The sequence below is a fragment of the Seriola aureovittata genome, chromosome 9 (assembly GCF_021018895.1).
Source record: "Seriola aureovittata isolate HTS-2021-v1 ecotype China chromosome 9, ASM2101889v1, whole genome shotgun sequence".
Classification (NCBI taxonomy): Eukaryota; Metazoa; Chordata; class Actinopteri; order Carangiformes; family Carangidae; genus Seriola; species Seriola aureovittata.
Window position 1 is genome coordinate 10440377 of NC_079372.1, and position 22436 is coordinate 10462812.

The window sequence follows — 22436 nt, forward strand, 5'->3', positions numbered from 1 at the left end:
GGATCAACAAACGTTTGCGTATCAGATCAGATTTGAGTGAGGTATGAGTCAGATTTACACAAAAGCGTAATTTGTTTTTTTTCAATCACCTGCATGCACCTGTGCCTCTCACCTCAAACTGTATATTTGCATAACGTCTCTCAGTTTACAAGTCTCTGGACTGCAGTCCAACAGTTCGTATCTGAAAAGATGGAATGGTACTAAAAGGTAACCCAGATTATAACCCGCCCAAGTAAAGACACGTTATCCCAATACGGCGGAAAACCCGTTTAATCTGGCAACACTGCTCGGGTCTAGTCGCTACTTCCTGTGTACAGAGCAAGCAGTTGTGTTTGCCTGAACTAGACCTCCACTCCGTTGATGACATGTTGGCAGAACCAGTCTCCACATTTGTCCTACACGGCTTTAAGAAAGGAAGGAGTTCGAGGCTGAGAAGTATTCATGTATGTCATGTCCACCCTTGAATCAGTCTGTTACATTAACATTTTGTGCTTTGCTGCTTATCACGTCTACAGCCAAATCTAACATGCATGATATGTGTTGTGGTGATACTGTCCTGCTTTATATGATACCGAGCAATGTAGATGTCATGTTTGCGTTGTTGTTGTAAATTCTAGGTAACCTAAATCCACCACTTTAGAATCCACCGCTGTCTCACACGGGCTCAGAACCAGCAACACACCTATCAAAATGCATCCCACTAGCCGTGACATCCAGCTGGAGACCAGTGGAAACATAAATAACCAAAGTCATGAAGATGGTAATGATTTGTGCCACACTTCCATAATGCCCCCTGGCTGGATCAGGGAGGTGAGGCAGAGGAAAGCAGGCAAGACAGCAGGCAAACTGGACGTCTACATTACAAGGTGACTGTTTTCTTGTAATCCTCTCTGTACGTAATCATACAGAAAAAAACTAAATCAAATCAATATCAGAGATACACACACAGTTTTTCAAGGTACTTGGCAGGTAGGCTATTCCAACATTATTTACCACCGTTGCTCTGTGGATTTTAGTCTGTCTCACTGTCTTCTGTCTCTTCATGTAATCCCAGACTGACTCCATGATGTTGAGGTCAGGGCTCTGATAGTATTGTGTGATGGATAAAAATCTTATCAGATAATGTGCTTAAAACTTGCATTGCAGATGCAGTGAGATCAGAGTCTAATGATCTTTCTGTTGTTTTAAGTCCTGAAGGGCAGAAGTTCCGGTCAAGGGCATCCCTGCACGCTTTCCTCCTAAAAAACAGAGAAGGGAACTTAGACTTAAACCTTTTTGATTTCACCACATCCAAGGATGATGTCATCACCACTTCACAAATGTTCCCCTCCCAAATGAAACCGAAGAGAACAAAGAAAAAACATGTGGACAGACAGCAGGAGACAACCCAAGATGCAACAGAAATTCTGGATCCACCGCCACATAAATCTAAAAGAGCATCTAAAGAAGAAACTGTAAAGAGTGCAGATGATGCTAACCATATTAATACTGACGTCTTAATAGAGGTTTTAGAAGTGTGTAGAGACAAAACGGATGAGGCTGTGAAATGCTGCAAACAAGCTGAGCCTTCAGCAACAGTGGATGATGTCAAACTGCAGAACAGCCCTCAGAGAGTCGGGCTGAGAGAGAAGCTTCTCCGACTAGCTCCGTCTAGCAAACAAAAAAACACTTCCTGTGTTCATGTGGACAAAGAGGCAGAGTCACACCCTTCTGTCCCGACTCTGAATGTTGAACCTGCCACTGAGAGCGAGAATGAAGGTGACGATGAACAAGGTGCAGACGAGAAACAGATTCACAGCAAAGGCGACAACAGGGAGGAGGTGTTGTTACCTGACATCACTGGCAGGAGCTGTACACCAGTGAGAGATTCCCAGAATAGTAAGTATTATCTACACTGTCTGAGAGCTTTCGAAAAGCATCAGCGTAGTTTTCCCTGATTCTGATCTTTATTTTTATACATCTAATACAGTGCAATGCAATCAATACAGTCACATGTTTTATCGTATCATGTTGGTCTCCCTTTATACAGTTTCCAGAAACTTTCACATTTCCCGCTATAAATACATTAAAAAAATCTAAACCAAAAACTTAAAAGTGGCACAAATAGCCCTCTAAAAAGAAAAAGTATACATGTAGGTGTCTGATAAAGAAGGAAAAGAGAAGAAGTGTCTGTTATTACAGAATATATGACATGTAAGTACTTTCAGGGAGTATGGAATTGACTGAATTAACCTTATTGCACTAACAGGACCATTACAGGACTCTCTTAATAAATGTGTTTGTTTTTTTTGCCCTAGTTCATGTGTGATTTGCTCCATCAGATGGGGTTCCCATACTATTTGAATTTATCATTTGTATGAGACAGGATCAGGTTTCAACCTCGTCATTGTAATATGGTGTCCGATAGTAGGATTTGAACAAATAGATTTTAGCCTCCCATTTCTCTTTTATTAATAAAATGTTATTGGACAGAAATATTTGATATAGATTGGAGATTACTTAATGTCCTCCTTTTTTTACTTTTCAATCCTATAAGGAACTGTTCTGTTGGAGTGAGGTTTTTAAAAACATTAACCATGCTGATGTGTGTTCTTTTTTATATACTGTACATAAATGTTTCCTCTCTGCCTAGAGTCCAAGGGCTTAGAAGACAAACGGAAAACAAGCCCTTATTTCAGCGGGAAACACTTTAAAGATGGTAACATTTGAATGATTCATTTGATACAAGATGTGTATATTTGTTTGTGGGACATACACTTCAGCATTTATGAATTAAAGTCATGTTTGGTTTGAGACATGTACACTGTCCGTACTCAGGACTTAGCCCTCCCAGGAGGAAGGTCTTCAAGAAGTGGACACCCCCCCGTTCTCCATTCAACCTTGTACAGGAAACCCTTTTCCACGACCCCTGGAAGCTCTTGGTTGCCACCATTTTTCTGAATAAGACCAGTGGTAAGACCCAACAGACAGATATTGCAGAAACCTTGGATGGTGTACCAACCAGTACTCAAGTGTGGCATTTCACTGTTTTTTTTTTTTTTTTCCCCCAATACTCCAGGCAAGATGGCCATTCCTGTACTGTGGCAGTTCTTTGAGCGTTACCCATCCGCAGAGGTGACCAGGCAGGCCGACTGGAAGCCCATGTCTGAACTTATGAAGCCACTTGGCCTGTATGAGCTTAGAGCCAAAATACTCATCCGCTTTTCAGGTGAATGTGCCTGTCTACTGTACCTGATGGATGACAGTATCCACGCCTGTTTACATGCAGTTTACCTGCACAATTACAGTATCAATGCATGTGTTGTAACGGCAGATTTGTATGGTTTTAATCAGAATATACAAATCAATATCAGTGGCCAGAAAAACCTCAAACTGCATTTTCTCCTGTCTAGATGAATATCTAGCTAAACAGTGGCGTTACCCCATCGAGCTGCATGGTATCGGGAAGTACGGCAATGACTCCTACAGGATCTTCTGTGTGGAAGAGTGGAGACAAGTGAGTATAATCCCAACTATTCTACTTTCAGTGGATTACATCAATGTTCATTAATGGCAACTCTTTATTTTTATTTCAAAGGTGACACCTGAAGATCACAAGTTGAACAAATACCACGCTTGGCTGTGGGAGAACCATGAAAACCTTGGAATCTGAAACACAAAGTACGAGGAACTGCAAAGAAGACTTGTTGTAACACACACTAGGAAAACAATTATATCACGTAGACACTGCACTATCCAGCTATACTATCATGATGATGAACTAGCACTGTTAAACCTGAATCGCCTTCGAAATTATGCAGTGATACTCTGGAAAAATCATTGTTAAAGTTTCTTTAAAAAGTTTTACTCAGTTTATAATAAAACTTTACACTTTAAAAGTTGAAATGATTCATGGGTGAATTATTCAGTCAGTCTTCTGGCTGGGTTTCTTGTGCCATCCTTTTACACGTAGATGACAGCCAAAGACATCTTCTGACTGCATCAGGTTAGTCCATTGTCGCAGGCTAATAATCTGACTTGTTGTGTGCACTGATGTATGACTTTACACTCCACACAGCAGCTTTCTTTTGTTGGGTGAGGTGGGAGGGGGTAACCTGATTCCCAAGGCAACTGTTGCCACCGCAAAACACTCAATGAATGCACAGGCATGTCACGGTTTAATCTCTAACTAGTGCCAGTACAGTAATTTGTTATATTTAGATTTGGAGTTATGATTTCATGCTAATAGAATTGCAACTTTTAAGAAGAAAATAAAATCGTGCAGGATTTTACACCTAATTCCACGCAAAGACTTGATCTCTCTGGCGGGAAAACAGAAGAAACAGCCTGAACTACAAAATGAAACTACGTGAGAGAAAACAAGCTTTCTTTTTCCATTTGTTGACTATTATAATATTACTGTTAAACATGTTAAACATGCTGTGATGAACTTTATTTCAATCTTCATTATCACAGCAGCCATCTCTATAGCTTCCACACCGCTGTGTATTCCTCATGACACACCTCCTGTGCGGCAGAGTCGCAGTCTGGTGGTCACTCCCATGACATTTCCCATCATCTCAGATTCTGCCCGGCTGAGGACAAGCAGTCAGGTGCACATAGATTCATTGACTCTCCATTCATTGTGTGACTCTACTCCTGTCTCATGGGAATATGTTTGCTTTGAGGTAAAAAAAAAAAAAAAAAAAAAAAGAAAGAAAAACTTAATAAATCTGCTCTCTAGATTATTCCAAGACTGAACCCTTTACATCCACCACTGGTCCATAAACGCACCGTCAGCCTGGAGACACCAGTTGTTCACCACCATAACCACCAGAGGACACTGATCTTGCAGAGAAGGGAGCACTACAGGTAGGACCACTCGGTGATCTCACTGTGATTGACTTTTACTGAGAAGTACTAAAAAAGTCACATAATCACTCGCACCAATTCCATCTTTGCTTTAAAGTCAAAGTTCAAAGTCACTGACTTGTAGTTGCTTTGCCAGGTATCATCAAGTGTGGCGAAAACCCTTTTATGGAAGCAGCAGTGAAAGAGAAGAATACAGGTAAAAGTATGAATACCTTCACTTGACACCCTGTGTTGATGAGACTTTTATCCTCTAAGTCTAAAAGATAAGTCTTTCTTTGTCCTGTAGGAAGGAGCTGAGAGATCAGTTAAAGAGGCAGATAGAGGAGAAATGTGTATCACTGAAGTTGCAGCTGGCCAGTAAAGTGAAGGAAGCAGAGTTTGTACGTGAAGTGGACCGCCTCGCCCTGTCCAATGAAAGAGAACAAAGGATCCAGCACAAAAAAGCAATGACAGCGTACAGAGATGAGAACAAGAAGGTACAGCCCCACACATACATTATACAGTATATCCACTGCTAATGCTTTTGTGCTGATGCCACTCACAATAGTGTCCTGAAAAATGCTTCAACATGATCTCAGGTTACAACAAAATACATAGGGAGCGTTTGAGGTTTTTGTCTTGTCTATGTTGTGTGTGTGTGCAGCTGATGGAGCAGAGCTGGCGGGACAGAGCACTAACACGGTCCCAGGAGGTCCTGAAGGAGAGAGAGCTGCTGCGCCTCAACCCCATTAACTGGAGTGGAACACTGAAATAGGTTCAACCTCAACATCCAGAGTCAAAAGTTTCAGGTCGTGCTAATGCACTTGGGCATGCATGCCAGACGAGAATGAAACACAACATACAGTATATAGTGCATGTAATTAATGTGGTAATAGCCATCGAAGGAACTAAACAGGGATAATTCTACGGTTTTATAATCTGAACATATAAGAATGCCAATGTATTTCCAATCCTACAGTAAATTTTAAGACTTAAAGGAGTATAATTTAGCGCTGAACTTCTGTGACATTGTCAGATTTTAAATCAATGAAGCAGAACCAGAGATATCGTTTTTAATTCTATGCATTTCATTCTATTCTTCCAAGTCAAAACCTGGGGCCTATATAACCCACAGTGCAACCCGACCGCCAACAGTTCTGTTGGGAGATTAAGGTGTGTTATTTTAGTAGCAGCTAAAAGATCAGAGATTAGGAAGAGATGAGGAACGGGCTACAGAGGTCTGGTACACTCATTTCTTTCTAACTCTACATCCTCAGATTTTTTTCTCTGAAGCTACAAAGAACTACATTCTACTTTTTTAATATATGTGCTGTTGTACTCCCCAAGACATACAAACAAGCTTTGATGTGTAAAATCCCCTTTAAGGGTTTCTGCAACTTTAATTTATGATGCAACACGTAATGGTAGAAAATAATTTTCCACAAGGTAGAAGGTTTTTCCCATTATGTTTATGTAAAGGACGGAGGATGCTTAAAAAATGAAATAAAAATTCTAATAAAAAACATGGAGTGACAAACTTTTATTGTAAAGCAAACATTTACACTTAACAATGACTATGGACAACCTTCCACCACAGGAAAACCAAAGATAAATAGATGGACGGATAAGAAGTGATGCTTCAGTGGCCTTTCAACATGATGCTACTATACCTGCTAGAATTACAATTAAATAGATTTAAAAAACTGCATTGAAAATGTACACAAAAATGCACAGAGGAAATGTCGAGAGCAAATTATGATAAACATTTTCCCAATAAATATTGCTTTCAAAATAAATTAAAGGCAACAGAAAATGGCTTGCATCGTCAAGATTAGAGCTGGTATTTACCTAAGCACTAAGTGGTCAATAGCAGTAATGTTTGTGATCCAGCAGTTGTTTAAAGTCAGTCTTCCATGCCAAAGTAAGACAAATCAATAGATGCAGTGTAGTATCGTTCCTTTCAATTCCTATTATCATGCAGTATTACTAAAAAGAACCATTCAGGAGGTAAGGAGATAAAAAGTTCTGTGAACATAAATAACAAGTGGTTCATAATGGAAATATCCCAGAGTTTCAATGAGCCTTCTCTTTGGGCTGATATGGAAAATCATCTAATCATCTAATCCCATGCCCCTAGCAAAAAGCTGAAGTGTTAACCTGACAGTCAAAACCAACATACCATTCAAACTATGGGAAAAGCTCCACTTCACAGCATTGACATGGTGAAAAACGATGGACATGATGACTGGAGGTTTTGATTGTGTGGAAGAAAACGACATCATTTCTCGAGCAACATCGAGGCCAGATGGAACATCCAAATGCATAATCGATTTGAACAATCAGTAGTGGTCTTCATGTCACCCTTGTTCCCAACAAAGTTGAGGTAGGGGATAGAGTTCTTTTACATCAGTGCAGTATAGCCTTGTTATTTCCCTTTCAACATTTAAGGCTAATTCCATAGCCTTAAAGTTCTCACTTTTTCCTGCGTTATCCTATTCATTAACATAAATTAACCCAAGCCCTTTCAAGTAACTCCCCAAACCAAAATAAATCCCTGAAAGACGAGCATTGTAGGGATAGTTTCCTGCCCCAGTCGAGTCTTGTTCACTTTTACTGGCTGGTATTCCATGGTCCTTGTATTAAATCATGGCTACCGACAGTCTAGCGCCCCTTCAGGAATCCATCCAGCATGTAGTCTCCCTTTTCTGTCAACCAGTATCCAGCCATAGCAGCCACGCCTCCAATGAAAATGGCTGTGAAAACCATGTCACCCTTAGCGGCGAGCGTAGCTAGGGCACAGATTACAACGCCAAAAAACATCTGCTGCAGAACAAGGACCTCATCATCTGTCATGTCATCAAACAGTCCCTTCTCTGGGCCGGCTGAGGAGGTACAGGAAAAGAAAATTAGCCATTAGTTCTGAGAAGATGTCAACAATATATCTTTTTGCATATTTACTACTGCGACTACATACCAGGAGGCTTATTCTCAACACAAATGCTGTCTCTTCTGATGAAGCCTTCGGCACAGTCACAGTGGAAGGAGCCTTCCTCATTGATACAGGCCTCATTGAGTCCAGGGCATGCTATTGCACGTTCACTACATTCATCTACATCTGTGCCAGGAGGCAAAGAAAGAAAAGTTTAAGGACACCAGAGGTATGTAAAGAGGTAAACTGTATACAAATTTAGGAGCTCAGAAGAGTATCCTTACCAAGACACTTGGCTCCTTTCAATCTGTAGCCACGTGCACATTTCTTACAGCGGGCAGGACCACTACCCATGCATCCTACACATGCCTGGTCACAGCCTGGACACAGCAAAATCACAGAGGTCAACACTACATACTAAACTGGCCATTAAATGTTATCTTGACAACTGTAAGAATTTGTCATACAATGAAAAATGTTTTAAAACTACTGTTGATAATAATAATAATAATAATAATAACAATAATGATAGTCAATTTATCATTTATCATTATCGTTATCCAAACATTCACCAGCTCTTACTTCTTATAACCTATGTGTAGATTTGCTGCTTTTCTTTGTCATATACATTATGACAGTAAACTAAATGTCTTTGGGTTTTGTATTGTTATTTGAGTAAAACCAGAAATTTTACATTATAACAGGTACTTTAATCAATTTAAACGTTCAGTAAATTACACAAGCGAGCCTACCTCTGCATTCATAAGATCCATCCGTGTTGTGACAGTACGTGTTGGAAGGACAACGAGCCAGCTCTGTACCACACTCATCAATGTCTAAAAGACATACAAAGGCAGTCAGACAACACATATCCAACAAACTGGCACAAAGTCAATGACTCCATGACCTCTGAAGCCACACTCACCCACGCACTTGTTGTCGTGAAGGATCCATCCTGGTTTACAGTCAAGGCATTTGTAGTCCTGCGGCCCTGAGCATTTCTTACATGAGTGATAGCAAGCTACAAAGGATGAGAGACACGGACACAGCGAGACGGTCAATTTCCGACGACCTCAAACCGAATTCAATACATGTAGAGGGTTCAAACAGTTTTCTGAATCTGAGGCACCTGCACAAGCTCCTGCGCTGTCATTGGAGCTTTTCTCTCTGTAATAGCCATCAGCACAGCTCTGGCACAGACGGCCCGAGTATCCAGGGTCACAGACACACTCTCCATCTCCCAGGCGAGTCCCCTCCCCCTCGCAGCGGCCCAACCCTCCACACACACCACCGGGGCCTGATGGACACTCTGTATTGGATGAACATGCTATCAGTGGTACTCCGGAAACTGGATTCTAATTAAAATCATTTCATTTTACATCTTGATGAAATTAAAATCATTTGTCACATGGGACAACAATGGACAAATTAGGTCTGGCATGGTAAGGTTTTCAAACTGACATCAGATCAGCTTGTAACTTGTGCTAAATGCTTTGCGTTTTCCTCACCTTTGCAATCAGGTCCAAAGTGTCCAGGTGGACAGCAGAGTCTCAGCTCCTCTATGCAGAGCCACTCAAACAGGTCTGGTGCCTCCTGCTGCCTACAGAACACATACATTATGTCAGTCATGGAGTTAAAACAGGTGCATGGCAATACACCTTAACAAAACATAATTACACACACAGCTGGTGCCAACTCTGTCTCAGTGTAAAAATTTGTGTGATTAAAAACCTTTATTCTTATCCAAATTTAAGATACTCTTGTTATTTTTTTAACTTTATATTTTGATTTATATTTCTCAAAATATTCATAATTATTGTTTGTACTTGCAGCAAGATCGAAATTAACCAGATTTACGGAGGTTATGGTCTACTACATGATGCACACTAGCCTGGTTGTTCAGTGGTTCATATAATGTAAGTCTGGTGTTGTGCCCATTGACGGCTGTTTTTGCCAACTGGTATGGATGACATTGACATCTGTACAGGTTTTTGGGATCCTACTTACAAAAAAAAAACACCTCTTAAACACTTCAAAATGTCTTTAATTGTCCTGTAAAACATTAAGTGCTCCAAGCAAGCACTACCAAGGCTTCTGTGTTGACTGAAAGTGACGTCAGCAGGGTAGACGTCACGTGCAACTGAAGAAATCAGTCAACATAAACACAGTGTCAGGCTCAGTGAAAAAGGTGAAACAAAATGGCAATCCAGTGTGATTACCATGCTATGCACACACCACATTTACCTGTGGAACCACCATGTCTCCACTTGGTCCTCTATCTGCTCCAGCAGCCGGTTACATTCAAAATCTGTTTTCTCACAAGCAGCTTCTACTATCTCTAGGAGCCGAGTCTCACTAAAACAAGAAGCCAAAAATTAAGAGATGAAATACAGTAGTTGAATAACAGAGCGGATGCTGCGCCCCCCTCCACCCACATAAAAATAGTGAAGCCTTGCTCTGGGACACAAAGGACTGTAACATTTAAAATAGACTGTCTTATGAAATCATTCACACATCACAAAATATAATACACATGTGCAGAGAAGACAGGACTGAATCACGTTCTTCAGGATTGTTCCAGTGATACAAAGTCAGATTACAGTTGGAGTTGGTAATGTAACAATATGAATACTTACAATTTGCATAATTTGTTATCTGTTATAATACCAGGCATTTACTGGCTGCACAATCCATTTAGATTTAGTAGCAAGAATAAATTAAGTATAGGTGTAACTCCACTTAAAACTTGCTCTTACCTGCGTGCATACTTAGCCAGCTTCTCCTCTTCCCAGGCAGTGTTACCACCCCCAAAGTTCTTGTTGGCTGTTTTCTCTAAGCCCTAAAAAGAGGGAAAGAGAGTTTCAAGACTCCAAATATAAGTGCATAAACTGATGGTTCACTGAGTTAATTGCACTACCTTAATGAAACTTTCAGTGAGCTTCCGGCAGGTCTGGCATGGTGCTGTCTGGACTCTCACCACTGAGAGCTCTGAGAGAAGCACCAGAGCAGGTAGGAACGGCCGGGCCCACCACATGATCCTTCAGAGGGAACAATAAACACAAAACTAGTATGTATGGCACATAAAAAACAGTTAAATGTTATATACTTTTCAGTGATCATGACAGGAAGTATCATTAAACATACATATACATGCATATGCTCTATCTACTTAAAACTAAATTGCAGTATATTATAAACCATATATTCAATATTTTAATCCTGTTTATAAATGCTAAAAGGGATTTAAATTCAGGTGTTGCCCAGAAAGGTTTTACCTACTGTAAGTGTCTTTAGAGACTCTGACACTTGCATCAACTGGGGAACATATCTGGATATATCTGCACAAAATAGTGTAATACCAAGGCTGTGTAATATGCACTGGCGATGTTTTATATGTTTTACATTTTTAAGCTTATAATGACCAGTTTTTGTTGAGACTGTGTCAGAGTGGTGATGATATAACTCTATATATGTAGTTTTTGTAGTCGTACTGCATTGCATTAGCTATAATGCGGTCCTATTGTTTCGTCTATCCCCTGTAACATCAATGGCATTATTATCTCACAAAGATTAAAGCCATCTTTATCGTTTGGGTTAAGTTTAAGCTGACCCCACTGCACATAACAAAATGCAATCCTCATGTGGCACAGTGACGGGTCTCCATGTTTTGTTACATTAATTCAGTCTTGTTAGGAAAGCGTTAAAACGCCTATCTTAGCCTGGTCAGGCTGCTCTAGTTTCACCGATAGCTTAGCTAGCTCAGCATCAGCACCACACAAAATTAGCCAAGTAGCAGCCAGCTAAGGTCGATAGTTAGCTGCAAGCCAAAGCTAACGTTATATCATTTCATCACACATTAGCAGGCGAGTGTCAAAAAAAAATCAGGGGCATTGCCCTCTTAAGATATTTAACCATGGATGTATTAAAGAGTATTCAACGTTAAATATCTGCTAAGTAATCTGTACTCTAACATTAGCTAGCCGAACTGTTTTTATTGGCTACACTGCTCTTACCGTATTGCAAAACCACCGCGCCTGCTGCACCACTGATGATTGTCCGATTCCCTGCTGGTTCACACAATAAAGAAGGAGTTTCATATTTTGGACAGCCGGTTTTAAAGCTTCAAGTGTGCCATTTTAGTTGGCAACCAAAAGCAATGGTCAGCCAGCTGAATGACTAGCTAGCTAACGCTGGCAGTGCTCATACGGGGTCATGTAGAGCAGGGATGAATGAATGAATGGAGAGCTTCCAGTTGGTTCTCTGTTTTCCATGCAGCTGCCACACAGAATATGGCACCGCCCAACCCCGCTGGGATTTAACTTGTCAACCAATCAGTCAGCACTACACTACACACAGACTGACGGTGTCTCTGTGATGTCAGTGAGGACAGAAGCTGTATATCAAACAAGCCATTTAAACAACAAGTAATGTCACAGCCTTTGTTTGATTATCCTCACAGTGAAGTTTACTTTGCAAACCACACCAGCATTGCACACGATCCACAAACAAGAAAGAAAACAACACAACAAAGGTCCGTGAAGGAAATACAATTCTTCCGCAGTTGTTCACGTACATTGTTGTACAATGAAAGATGGGGTATTATACACATACATACATGTATATATGTGTGTGTATGTTTACACTTACTTGTCGAATATCTTCTATTTTCCAGACCGTATGATAAAAATTTTAAGAAGTTTAAAGGAGTCATCTGCTCTGATATAACTATATAGTGAGGTTGTTTTATGTTTTATATTTTGAAACATATCCAATTCAGCTGTTTGATTTTTAATGTTTGATAAATACATGTGGTCTACACTTTGGCCTACATCATTATAGATGCCAGTGTTTTCAGGTTCAGTTCTCGGGGTAAGGAGAGCCGGTGGAAGAGAAACAGCAACACAGTCTGGTTTTCTGGTTGGTTCTGTGTCTTCTTCCAAATCACACTCCTCATTCAAATATTCAGAGAGGGAGGTTACAGTCTCTGCACCTTCTGCCACATCAGCTGGCTGGGTGCAGTCAATCTGTTCCTCCTGACGTGATGTTCAGATCAGCAGGTACTGCTGCATGAGTCTGAAACTGAGGCTGAAACATTGCACAGATTTCCCAGACTGTAACATCAGTGATGTTGATCAGCACATCTGCTGCAAAGCTCTCCAGTTCCTTCATGAGGACGTCCTCAGTGTAAGCCTGTCTGACCTTTGTGTTGATAGACAGGACCAAGTTGCAACTAGCGGAGCGGGATAAGCGATCTGTTGGAGCATAGTGGACAGAGCAGCGGAGACCTGGTCCAGAACAGCGTTTGTGACGCTGACAGCTGCTGCTGGGGCATGTTTAAGTAGGTGCTTGGAAGATGGACCCGGAAACCCTGAAGGACTCTGGGAACCACCTGGATCACCACATCCCGTGGGCCAAGCAGGTTGTTGCTGGGCGCCAACTGCTGCTGCTCTGAGCGCCTTTAATGATCTTTGGATGTTGAAAACGTGGAGGCATGGCCTCTGGAGAGTTGAGCAACTTCGTGGCTTCAAATCCACTGTCTTCAATTTTCATGCTCCATTGTCACACCAGCGTGAGAACAGGCTTGGCATCAGCATCATCGAAGTCTTCAAGTTCAAACGCCCAGAGCAGCACTCTCTGCAGTCTGAGCCTTGTCACCTGATTTTCAAGCAGCCGTGCAGAGCCCGTTGATATACGGGCATTAACTGAATTCTATTTAGGTCTAAAATATCAAATAATGGTAGAATATACTATAAATCTTAATGTATTCCCAAAAACGCCCCCATTTTAAAATTGTACGAGAATCTACCCTCTAATTTCATGTAAATGTGGCATTTTCATGAACCATATTATATTTACCACCTGAGCTGCTGCTGCAAACTGTGGATGAAAAAGGTGAGTATGACCTACAATATACTAGTATAATATAGAGACAGTAATGTTCACTAATGTGTATGCTAGCTACATTCCTGTTTATATATTATGACTTATTTAGCAGTTCAAAGATTACCTGTCTGTCTCACTAACCATTATCTATTGTTCTTCCTTTTACCATCTGAGCTGCTGCTTACTGAGGACAGAAAAGATGAGTATGAGCTTCTGACCTGGAAACAAAGTGACCTAGTCTGTAGTATTTCTACGACATGAAGACATAGATAGAAATATTGTGTTACCTGTTTGGTAATTCAAGGTTTTTTTTTGTCTGTCTCACTAACTATTGTTTATTGTTCTGTCATTTTACCACCTGAGATGCTGCTGTAAACTGTGGAAAAAAGGATTACTACTACGACTGTCCCTCACAATGGAGGGTGTTTTCAGTTTTGTTCTAATGTTTTGTTTTAATCTTTTCAGAGCCACTGTATCAGATGAATTCAAAATACATTTTAAAGCTGTTATGTAAACACTTTGAGACACTTTAAGATATCTGCTCTGAACTGCCTGTGCAGAGGCAGCCTTAAAATGTAGTGTCCCGCACAGATAAAGATAGCAAAATCTGGATTTCCTGAAATACCCCAAAGCAGGAATCAGCCTATGAGTTCCCTTGTAATAATACTCCCTCAACAACTTTTCAGTTTTTGCTGTAATTTTTTGGCATCCTGTGTTTGTGCAGAATAAGATTTGACATTGATTTGTGGTCAGAAGAGCAAACCAAGATTCAAGAAACGTTCTTTATTCAATCCCACTAAACAGTGAAGACAAAACACAGTATAAAACGGACTCAGCATGCCCACAAAGCAAATGAATATACAAACGGCAATAGCTTATTTTAGTTTAATTATTTTTCTTTGTGTGTCTCAGGGCTTTTATATTTAATACAATGGCATGCAGGTTGCAAATACTAGTAAATAAACACACACGTGGCTTAAGACTGAAAAACAGCTGTAGGGTCAGAACCAACACAAAAGAGCAATTTGCTTCACTAAGATCCTCTTTTTGTATTGTAATGTAATTTTAGTCGTCTGCTAAGCCGTGCTGGTTTTGAAATACATTCACCACAGACCACTGTGTAACTAATCTGTGTCATGTTTTTCCTTGAATTTTCTTTTTGAATTAGTGTGAGGTTTTAACGTTGTGCTCTTTAATTTCTCCGGAGCGGCAACAGCTCAAGCAATAACAGCCCTGCTCATATTTGAAAAACAAGCGACTGTTTCTGCTGCCAAACCCCTTTTTTGACAGCTACTAGACCCCAGATGTTTAGACCAGCAAATGCAAAGGCTGAAAACTGATACTGATTTTTATGAGTGTCTCACCATATCACTTCAGGATCTTTCAAGTCATTACTGGCTGCTCATCCGAAAACTGAAGCTTGGTCCTGCTGTCAGACCCAGTCCATTTCATTGACCTTAGGGCTTGTGTCAGGGCTGGAGGGAGGCGTAATTAGGCATGGCTGCAACGGCACCATTTCCCCACAGTCCTCTACTCCTACGCCAACACAACTCTGGGACACCCCTGCAAGGCGTAGCACAGTTGTCCCTGCTGTGAACCCTGACAGCCCTCTTGCCAGAGCTCGGGATGCCACCCTGAGCCCCCCTGCCCTCTTCCGCCTGGCTGATGCCGTGGCCATTTGCCGAGCCCCAGCCAGTTCAGTCAGAAAACCCAGGCTCTGGGAGGGGAGGCTGTAGACATGAAGGCCACGGAAAAGTTCTGGCAGCGGCCGTAAACCACCTGGAGGCTCAGGTGGAAGTGATTCAAACTGTACCAACATAAACCGCTCACCAGCACGGCCCTGTAAATAGTCCGCTAGAATGCAGCTCAACGAAGCACTAAAGACATCAACACAGGGAGAAGAAGCGGGGTAGCTCCTTCCTGCCTCCTCTTTCTCTCTGTCTCTGTTCTTCTCCCAGCTCCGAGCTCCCCATTCTTCAGCCCTTATCCAGGTGGCCTGGGTTAGGACTAGCACCACTTTGCCCCCCTGCTTTTTCAATCGGTCCAGTCTTGAGTGGAGCCAAGGCACGGGGCCCAGTACGCTGAGCTCAGTCTGGCTCCACAGGTCTAGGGACACACCGAAACCGAGGGCCTGGAGGGATGAGCCCAGGTGACACATCAGCTCTGGCAAAACCTGGTCATCATCAGGTGGGTACAGCAAAACCACATGACCACCACCCACTGCACCTGAAACAGAAAAAGATTAAAAGATGGAGGAATTAAGGAATGGTTTGACATTTTCAGAAATATGCTTGTTTGCTTTCTGGAAGAAAGTTAGATGAGAAGATTGATACCACTCTCATATCTGTGTGTTAAATACGCAGCTACAGTAGATTGTTAGCTTGGCTTAGCACAAAATAGAAACCGTGGTAAAAAAAAATATCAGCCTTGCATCTGTCAAACAGTTACAAAATCCACCTACCAGCCCATCTAAAGCTCACTAACAGGTTATATCTCGTTTGTTTAACCCTTACAAAAACCAAAGTGTTAAAACAACAATTTGTCATTTTATGTGGAATTTGTGTTCCAGACTGTTTCTTGGCTGGGAGCAATAACTTAAGTGTCCACTGTTTCCCTGGCGACTGTCAGCTACTTTAAGTATAGTCAAAAAGTATAGTCAAAATATGAGATAGGATAAGAGGAGATGATTTTCATGGATTAGACTGCTGCACAGACAGTGGCAGTAGTGGGAAGAGCACTTCATGCAACAGTAAACACAGGAGCATTATTATTCTCTACACATGCATGAATGAAATTATGAAGATTTATTTTAGGGGATGCAGAAAATAGTGTTTTCCCAGTCTGAAATGGATCTCAGACTTGCACACACCTTTAACGTCATCTTCTTTCAACCATCTCCACACATAGCCTGAAAGAAAAACAGAGTACACATTGAGATCTTTTGCTGCGGTGCTATAAATATTTAATGACACATGACAAACAACTGACCTTTCAGGACCCCTTGTATAAAATAGGCTCCTAGTATGGCCAGACACATCAGCAGTAATCCGATGAGGAGTGGCAGGCTCCATCTCCAGCGAGATGCTGGAAAAATAAGTTATAAAGCACAAAGTTCTTCATAAAACATGTTAAAGTTTCACAGGCACTAATAATGGCTTTAACAGTGGCGGGTGTACAGTGCAAAGCACCAAGGCCTAATAACTTATTTACCGATTAAGAATGAAAGAAATGTGGTTTGTTTTAGCTGGTAAGAGTTAAACATTAAACTCGTCTAATCTGGGTCTGGACAATAATTAGTAGTCTTACTTGCAAACAGACACTGGGGCTCTAAGTATGACTTCATCCCATGTATCTTTATCTAAAAATGAGTAAAGAAGTTAATGTTAGTACAGTACGTACTGTAGGAAGCAGTGATGAAAAAAATATTGTACAGTATACAGCGGGGTCCACTGTATGTACTGTACAATATTACTTTATTACTGTACTGTATGTATATTATATTTCCTATATATAGGGTATTAAGCCATTTCTCACCTGAACACAAAGCAGAGGATGTGATGACACATTGAATTCTCCTGTTTTCTGAAAAGTGAATAAAGAATCAAATGAATAAATTTTAAAAATGACGTCGTTAAACGCGATGTGTAAAAAATTTGTTCACATTGAACCAATAGAAATTGAGATTGTCTGATAATTTATGGCTGAATTTGTTGTGTCCGTTTTTATATAATTTAACTCTTTAAAGTGATTAAATTCATGAATGTTTGCTGAATGTGAGCCATTAAAATCAACGTGCTGAAAATAGATGATTCATCAAGGAAACCACTCTAAAGCTTTTAAAAGCTCGGTTTGTAAAGTTTTCAGCATTACTGTTACGTATATACTCTTTATAGTGCATAGAAACCACAGCTATGGACATTTAAGGTGAGGGTTAGGTTCATGGTTACAGTCAGGATCTGACCGGGGCCATAGCTACTACTGAGGACACTGAGATCATGGGTATTTTTTCAGGGATTTTGGAGGTTTAGCAAACAGAGGAGGACAGTTTAACCACTGAAGGCTTCAGCATTTCCCCCCTAGAATTTAATCCCTGTCAGTGTAGCAAAGGCTTTAAAAACAGTGTTGGAGTGATGGAGGGACTGGAAATCCTGACTACAGCCCTGGATGTGTCTCGTTGTAAACAGATGTTGATAGCCTGAGAGAAAGTGCTGCCTAAGAGGCTCAGCTCAGGAAAAGAAAGCACTCTGTACATCCTCAGTTTTTCCTGATGTTTTTTTACCCAGTGTCCATTGTGCGTTGCACTCCAGCCTGCATGGCTGTGCAGTCTCTGTCTGGAGCCCATCACCTCTTCACACTGGCCTCCTGCCACATCTTTCTTGCACAGCCACACCTCTGCCTCCAGTCTGCAGGGGGCAGTCACATTCCAGCTCAGCCCTGTGCCACCCTCCCTCATTTGAAACTCCTCCATGGACACAGACACATTGTGCTGCATTCTTTCAAGTGCATCTAAAAAAAAGAAAAAAAAAGATTGCTACGATATGTATCTAATTTGCCACGCAAATTAATTTTGATCTGAGCTCGGTTAACTCCCTTTACCTTGTTGATTCTTGAAAGGGCAGAATTCTCTCCGAAATGCTTTTCCCTTCCACCGCACCTGGAAAAAAAAAGTTGTTATATATGTTAATATTTTCAAAAAATAAATATCTATTATCTGTTGTCTGTTACTATGAACATGTCAGCTACCTGGAAGCACAGGCATGGGGCAACCAAGTTTGACGAGATGATAATTTCTCTCTTGCCTTTGGGCTGCAAAGGTTAAAAAAGGTGACACAGATCAATATTGATATTTGATTGACAGACTGATATGAATGCATCGTCTGGATTTATAATAGATTTAGCACTGACTGACCCATTCAAGAATCTGTCCAGGCATTTCATTCCTCATTATCTGGCACATGAGATCATCTTGTGTGGCATTAGTGTTTTCCAGATGGAGGACGACCACGTTTCTCTTATGATCAGTCTCAGCTCGGAGTCTGGGAGCTGAGACAGAGAGACGTCCGTCATCATAGCTTCAAATTGAGCTGTACAGGTGCCACTTTACAAATATGTCCAACTGTAGACAATACATGCCAGAATAGAAAAAAACACAGGTGATAACAAAGTGATTTTACAGCATCTCTTACCATCACAGTCCTTTACAGCCATCTCTAGGTCCATGGAGCAAACTGAAAGATACAGGAGGGAGTAAATACTCAATGAGATTACCCTGCACTTAAGCTTGTCTGTGCTTACATTCCAACACTTAACCTCACCTTCTTCTAAAGACGGGATTGTGACATTTTGGATGTGGTATGTTGGATGTGCGTAGACCTGGACCACAACAGGACTGCCAAACATCACTTTCTCTGTCAACAGCAGCTGCATTTTCTGGAAACATGTACATTTGTAAATTGAAACTCTGTATTACTCAGTGATGATCAACAGTCTGAAAGACAAAGATGTTTTGGAAACTTGTCTCTTTGAGCAATTCAGGAAATAGGAATGCAGCACAATGTGACACTAGCCACTTTGGAGGAAGTATTAAAATCCTTTACATAGGTAACATCTTTACCTGTTTGGCCCTCAAACTTTTTTTTGTTTAATCTTCTGTATTTTATAAGCTTATCATATATATTTTTTTAAATATTAACTGTAAAGTAACCTCTAACTATCAAATAAATGTAATGCAGAATTGATTAAGTACAATATTTCCCACTGAAATGTAGTGGAGTTCAGGTATAAAATTACATAAAATGTAACTAATCAAGTAAAATACCTTAAAGTACCTGAACTTTTGATTTATGCACAGTTCCTGAGTAAATCTATTTAGTTATTTCCACAACAAATCAACAACAGAAACAACAACTACATGAAGTAATTCCTTCACACCTGCCCAGTATTAACTTCCTTATGTGTGAGCTGTTGAGAAGCTTGGACTAAACTGGAGTGGCTTAGTTTAAATTCCAGTGTCTTCCAAATTTCAGTGGTGCCCGGGGAGCTCAGACAAACTCTCAAAGCTGTAACACAGAGAGTAGAAGAAGAAAAAAAACTATGAAAAAGTCATCTGTAGAAAAGAATAAGTGTGACTTTGTGTGTGTTTTGGGTTGAGCTCATGATTTTATACCTCTTGGTTCAAGGGGAACAATATTACCACTTCCATCTGCCATTTGATTCATGCCGAACAACTCATCTTCCTCAGTACGTTCACCGGATTCCTCAGAAACCTCCCTTGTATTATCCACTTCTGCAAATATATGTGCAATGCAGTCGCTGTCAGTAAAAACTACAGCAATATTTTGACAGCAGCTGACTAGCTGACAAGCAAGACAACAAAGATAAGAATGCAGAAAACAGCTTGACAATAACAGAAGCACCAACAAAAGAATTTACCATGATGAAAACAATGCATGATGCCTTTCGGAAAAATGATGGTCAGAAGAATTCAAGGTGTGTTACCTGAGTTGACAATGTCAAAGATGTAAGATTTATGATAAAATCACCTTGGACAGTGATAATGATTTGCAGGCAAGGTTCACAGTCTTGTGCGGCTGAACAGCACAGCATCACTTTAAGCTGCATATGCGTAGCGTCGGCTGTATCGGTTGGATCAAGCAGGACAGCAGGGTACGGAGAGACTATGGAAAGATAAGCGTTTTTGCTTTAGACAGACCATTTCCATGAAATGAGATGCACTCGTGTTGATCGTGTTGTTTACCTGAGCTCACGTGGCAGTCAGTCACACCCTGAAGAAAGACAAGAGGTCGATGAGAACTGAGCGTGCCCAACAAGTCCATTCACCCATCATGAAACTCGCCTCTTGAGTACCACAAATGTCAACAGTATTGAAGGAGGTGTCCAGCTCCTCTACAAACTTAAAGTAGTTCTACCAGCACTAAAAGTCCTGATTATCAGCAGCTAAAGCGCTGATTATGCAGGAGAGGAGCTAATATTAAAAAATCATTGTCTTAAACTTAAAGTAACCATAATGAAAGCAGGATTTTTCATAGGACAGAGTATATGATACTATGATGTTCTTTTCGGTGGATTTACATCAAACAAAACACAAGCTACAACAACTCTCCTTGGAAATAGAGCAGGGGAATAAAGTGTCATGCGGAGACACAGTTGTAAATAAGTAATGAGTATTAAACTCTGATCTCTCTGTTTGTCCGTGTTGTTTCCCTGAATCCACGCCAAAACATGAAGCCTGCACACTACACTTATTATCCATGTGTCAGTTGACTATATCAACTATAATATATCAACCATAAACAATAATAAAGATGGAAATAAACCTCACATTATGAAGAAAAAGTAGATCAACTAAATTACAAACAATCTATAAGTGGATTTTTATTTAGCTGCTGTCTTTTATCATAAAGGATTTATATTTATAATATAATAGATATATAATAAAATCATAACATCAAAATAACATCATAATAAGGCGTTAGAACACAAAACTGAGACATTACAGCCATAATTAAAGAAGTGGCTTTGTTACAGTCTGGTTCCATGGCGACATTATTAAGAAAGCGGAGGATTATCATGGTGGCTTGTTACCTCGCTACAGGTGAGTTCAGGTGCGTCTTGGTCAATCATCTCCAGCGCGCAAACAAACAGCCAGAAGCGCAGCGGTAACAGCAGAAGGAAGATAACATGTGGCCCCCGAAGGAGTGTGAGAGCCATGTCCTGGAGAGCGCCCCTGCGCACGCCTCGCGACCAACTACTAAACTACCCTCCTCCGAATCACAAAGAAGAAATCCTGTTAGCCTTGGGTCCAGCCAGCCTCCCAGCATGACACTGCTTGTTACTCTCAGAAAAGAGTGACCTCGGCTCGTGCCACAACAGCAGACATTTGTGACGTTCCTATTTTATTTTCCCCCTAGGCGTCCTTGCCAGTGATTGATAGCTGGGGAGTTGGGCGTGTTCAGACTGGATCGAGGAAACTTGTCACGAGTATGACAGGTACCTGCTTGGTTGGTGAATGATTGAACGGGGTGAATAGCATAAAATAAGAGGCAAAAAAGAAAAAAGGCTGGTCTGATTAGAAGCACGCCCGACTCTTTTGTTGCAAGAGAAAGAGCCAATTGTTGTTAATGATAAGCCCATGAGGTAAAGTCAAATAATTTCTGGGTGATCTCAATTACCAAGAATATTACTGAACCAACACCTTTTCATGGTCATGATTACCTTCTTCTTTTAGCTTTGAACTCTTACAATAATTAAGTGAGCAGGGAGAGTATTCAGCCTGTCGCTCAACTGCACATGGTTGTCAAAACACACAAAACACAGGAATTCAACCTGTGAGGCTGTGACCATTTAGTTAGAGGGTTGTCTCATAAACTCTAGATCACCTTTGCACCAAGTTCTTACAGTAGTGGCAGTTGTTTGAATGTCTTCAGTTGGCCTGCTATGGTTTAATGATTAAACTCTTGCCAGGTGAGTAGGTCGATTAAGTCTGCTGTTATGGATCATAATTTGTATTCTTGCTTATCTAGAACCATGACACCTGTGCAAGCTGTGGTGCATTAGTGTGTGCAATCACAAAGATGTAAATTCTTTGTGGATCTTAAATATATTTGACTGTTTCCATGATTACCATGTGCCCAGGGAACATTCTCTTAAACTCTGTGGTTTAACGCTTTATTTTATGGTATAAAGGCTGTTCCCATGTGACTAAACTCACCTAGTTTAAAGGGGGATTCAATCTCCATATACACTTAAATTCAAATGACTGTATAAGCTGCAT

At 40.8% G+C, this 22436-nt stretch overlaps 4 protein-coding genes across 6 annotated transcripts; 2 read left to right on the forward strand and 2 right to left on the reverse strand.

Annotated features, from left to right (window-relative positions):
* Positions 1-297: 297 nt before the first annotated feature.
* On the forward strand, positions 298-3885 carry mbd4 (methyl-CpG binding domain protein 4). Its single transcript, XM_056385832.1, has 8 exons — positions 298-443; positions 618-866; positions 1190-1878; positions 2633-2698; positions 2818-2952; positions 3059-3208; positions 3393-3496; positions 3578-3885. The coding sequence occupies exons 2-8, from the start codon at positions 691-693 to the stop codon at positions 3650-3652; spliced, it is 1395 nt and encodes a 464-aa protein (XP_056241807.1). The 5' UTR covers positions 298-443; positions 618-690; the 3' UTR covers positions 3653-3885.
* Positions 3886-4011: 126 nt separating this feature from the next.
* Positions 4012-6211, forward strand: LOC130175383 (uncharacterized). Of its 2 annotated transcripts, XM_056385836.1 has the most exons (6): positions 4012-4348; positions 4456-4592; positions 4724-4851; positions 4988-5047; positions 5138-5327; positions 5495-6211. In XM_056385836.1, the coding sequence occupies exons 1-6, from the start codon at positions 4339-4341 to the stop codon at positions 5603-5605; spliced, it is 636 nt and encodes a 211-aa protein (XP_056241811.1). In that variant the 5' UTR covers positions 4012-4338; the 3' UTR covers positions 5606-6211. The 2 variants fall into 2 exon arrangements, with proteins under 2 accessions (XP_056241811.1, XP_056241810.1); XM_056385835.1 differs by having other exon boundaries at positions 4012-4592.
* A 144-nt stretch (positions 6212-6355) lies between these two features.
* On the reverse strand, positions 6356-12022 carry LOC130175382 (protein disulfide isomerase Creld1). Its single transcript, XM_056385833.1, has 11 exons — positions 11773-12022; positions 10677-10797; positions 10516-10598; positions 10004-10114; positions 9268-9359; positions 8889-9068; positions 8685-8780; positions 8512-8595; positions 8044-8139; positions 7805-7945; positions 6356-7712 (listed from the first exon to the last, which is right to left on the reverse strand). The coding sequence occupies exons 2-11, from the start codon at positions 10791-10793 to the stop codon at positions 7492-7494; spliced, it is 1221 nt and encodes a 406-aa protein (XP_056241808.1). The 5' UTR covers positions 10794-10797; positions 11773-12022; the 3' UTR covers positions 6356-7491.
* A 2388-nt stretch (positions 12023-14410) lies between these two features.
* Positions 14411-21536, reverse strand: wu:fl23c11 (uncharacterized). 2 transcript variants are annotated; one of them, XM_056386025.1, is made up of 16 exons: positions 21248-21536; positions 20400-20427; positions 20185-20319; positions 19809-19928; positions 19574-19701; positions 18958-19072; positions 18829-18870; positions 18552-18685; positions 18386-18448; positions 18239-18296; positions 17922-18148; positions 17177-17224; positions 16949-17000; positions 16631-16726; positions 16512-16550; positions 14411-15868 (listed from the first exon to the last, which is right to left on the reverse strand). In XM_056386025.1, exons 1-16 carry the CDS (start codon positions 21371-21373, stop codon positions 15075-15077), a joined length of 2205 nt encoding a protein of 734 aa, XP_056242000.1. In that variant the 5' UTR covers positions 21374-21536; the 3' UTR covers positions 14411-15074. The 2 variants fall into 2 exon arrangements, with proteins under 2 accessions (XP_056242000.1, XP_056242001.1); XM_056386026.1 differs by lacking the exons at positions 20400-20427; positions 21248-21536 and having other exon boundaries at positions 20141-20231.
* Between the last annotated feature and the right edge of the window lie 900 nt (positions 21537-22436).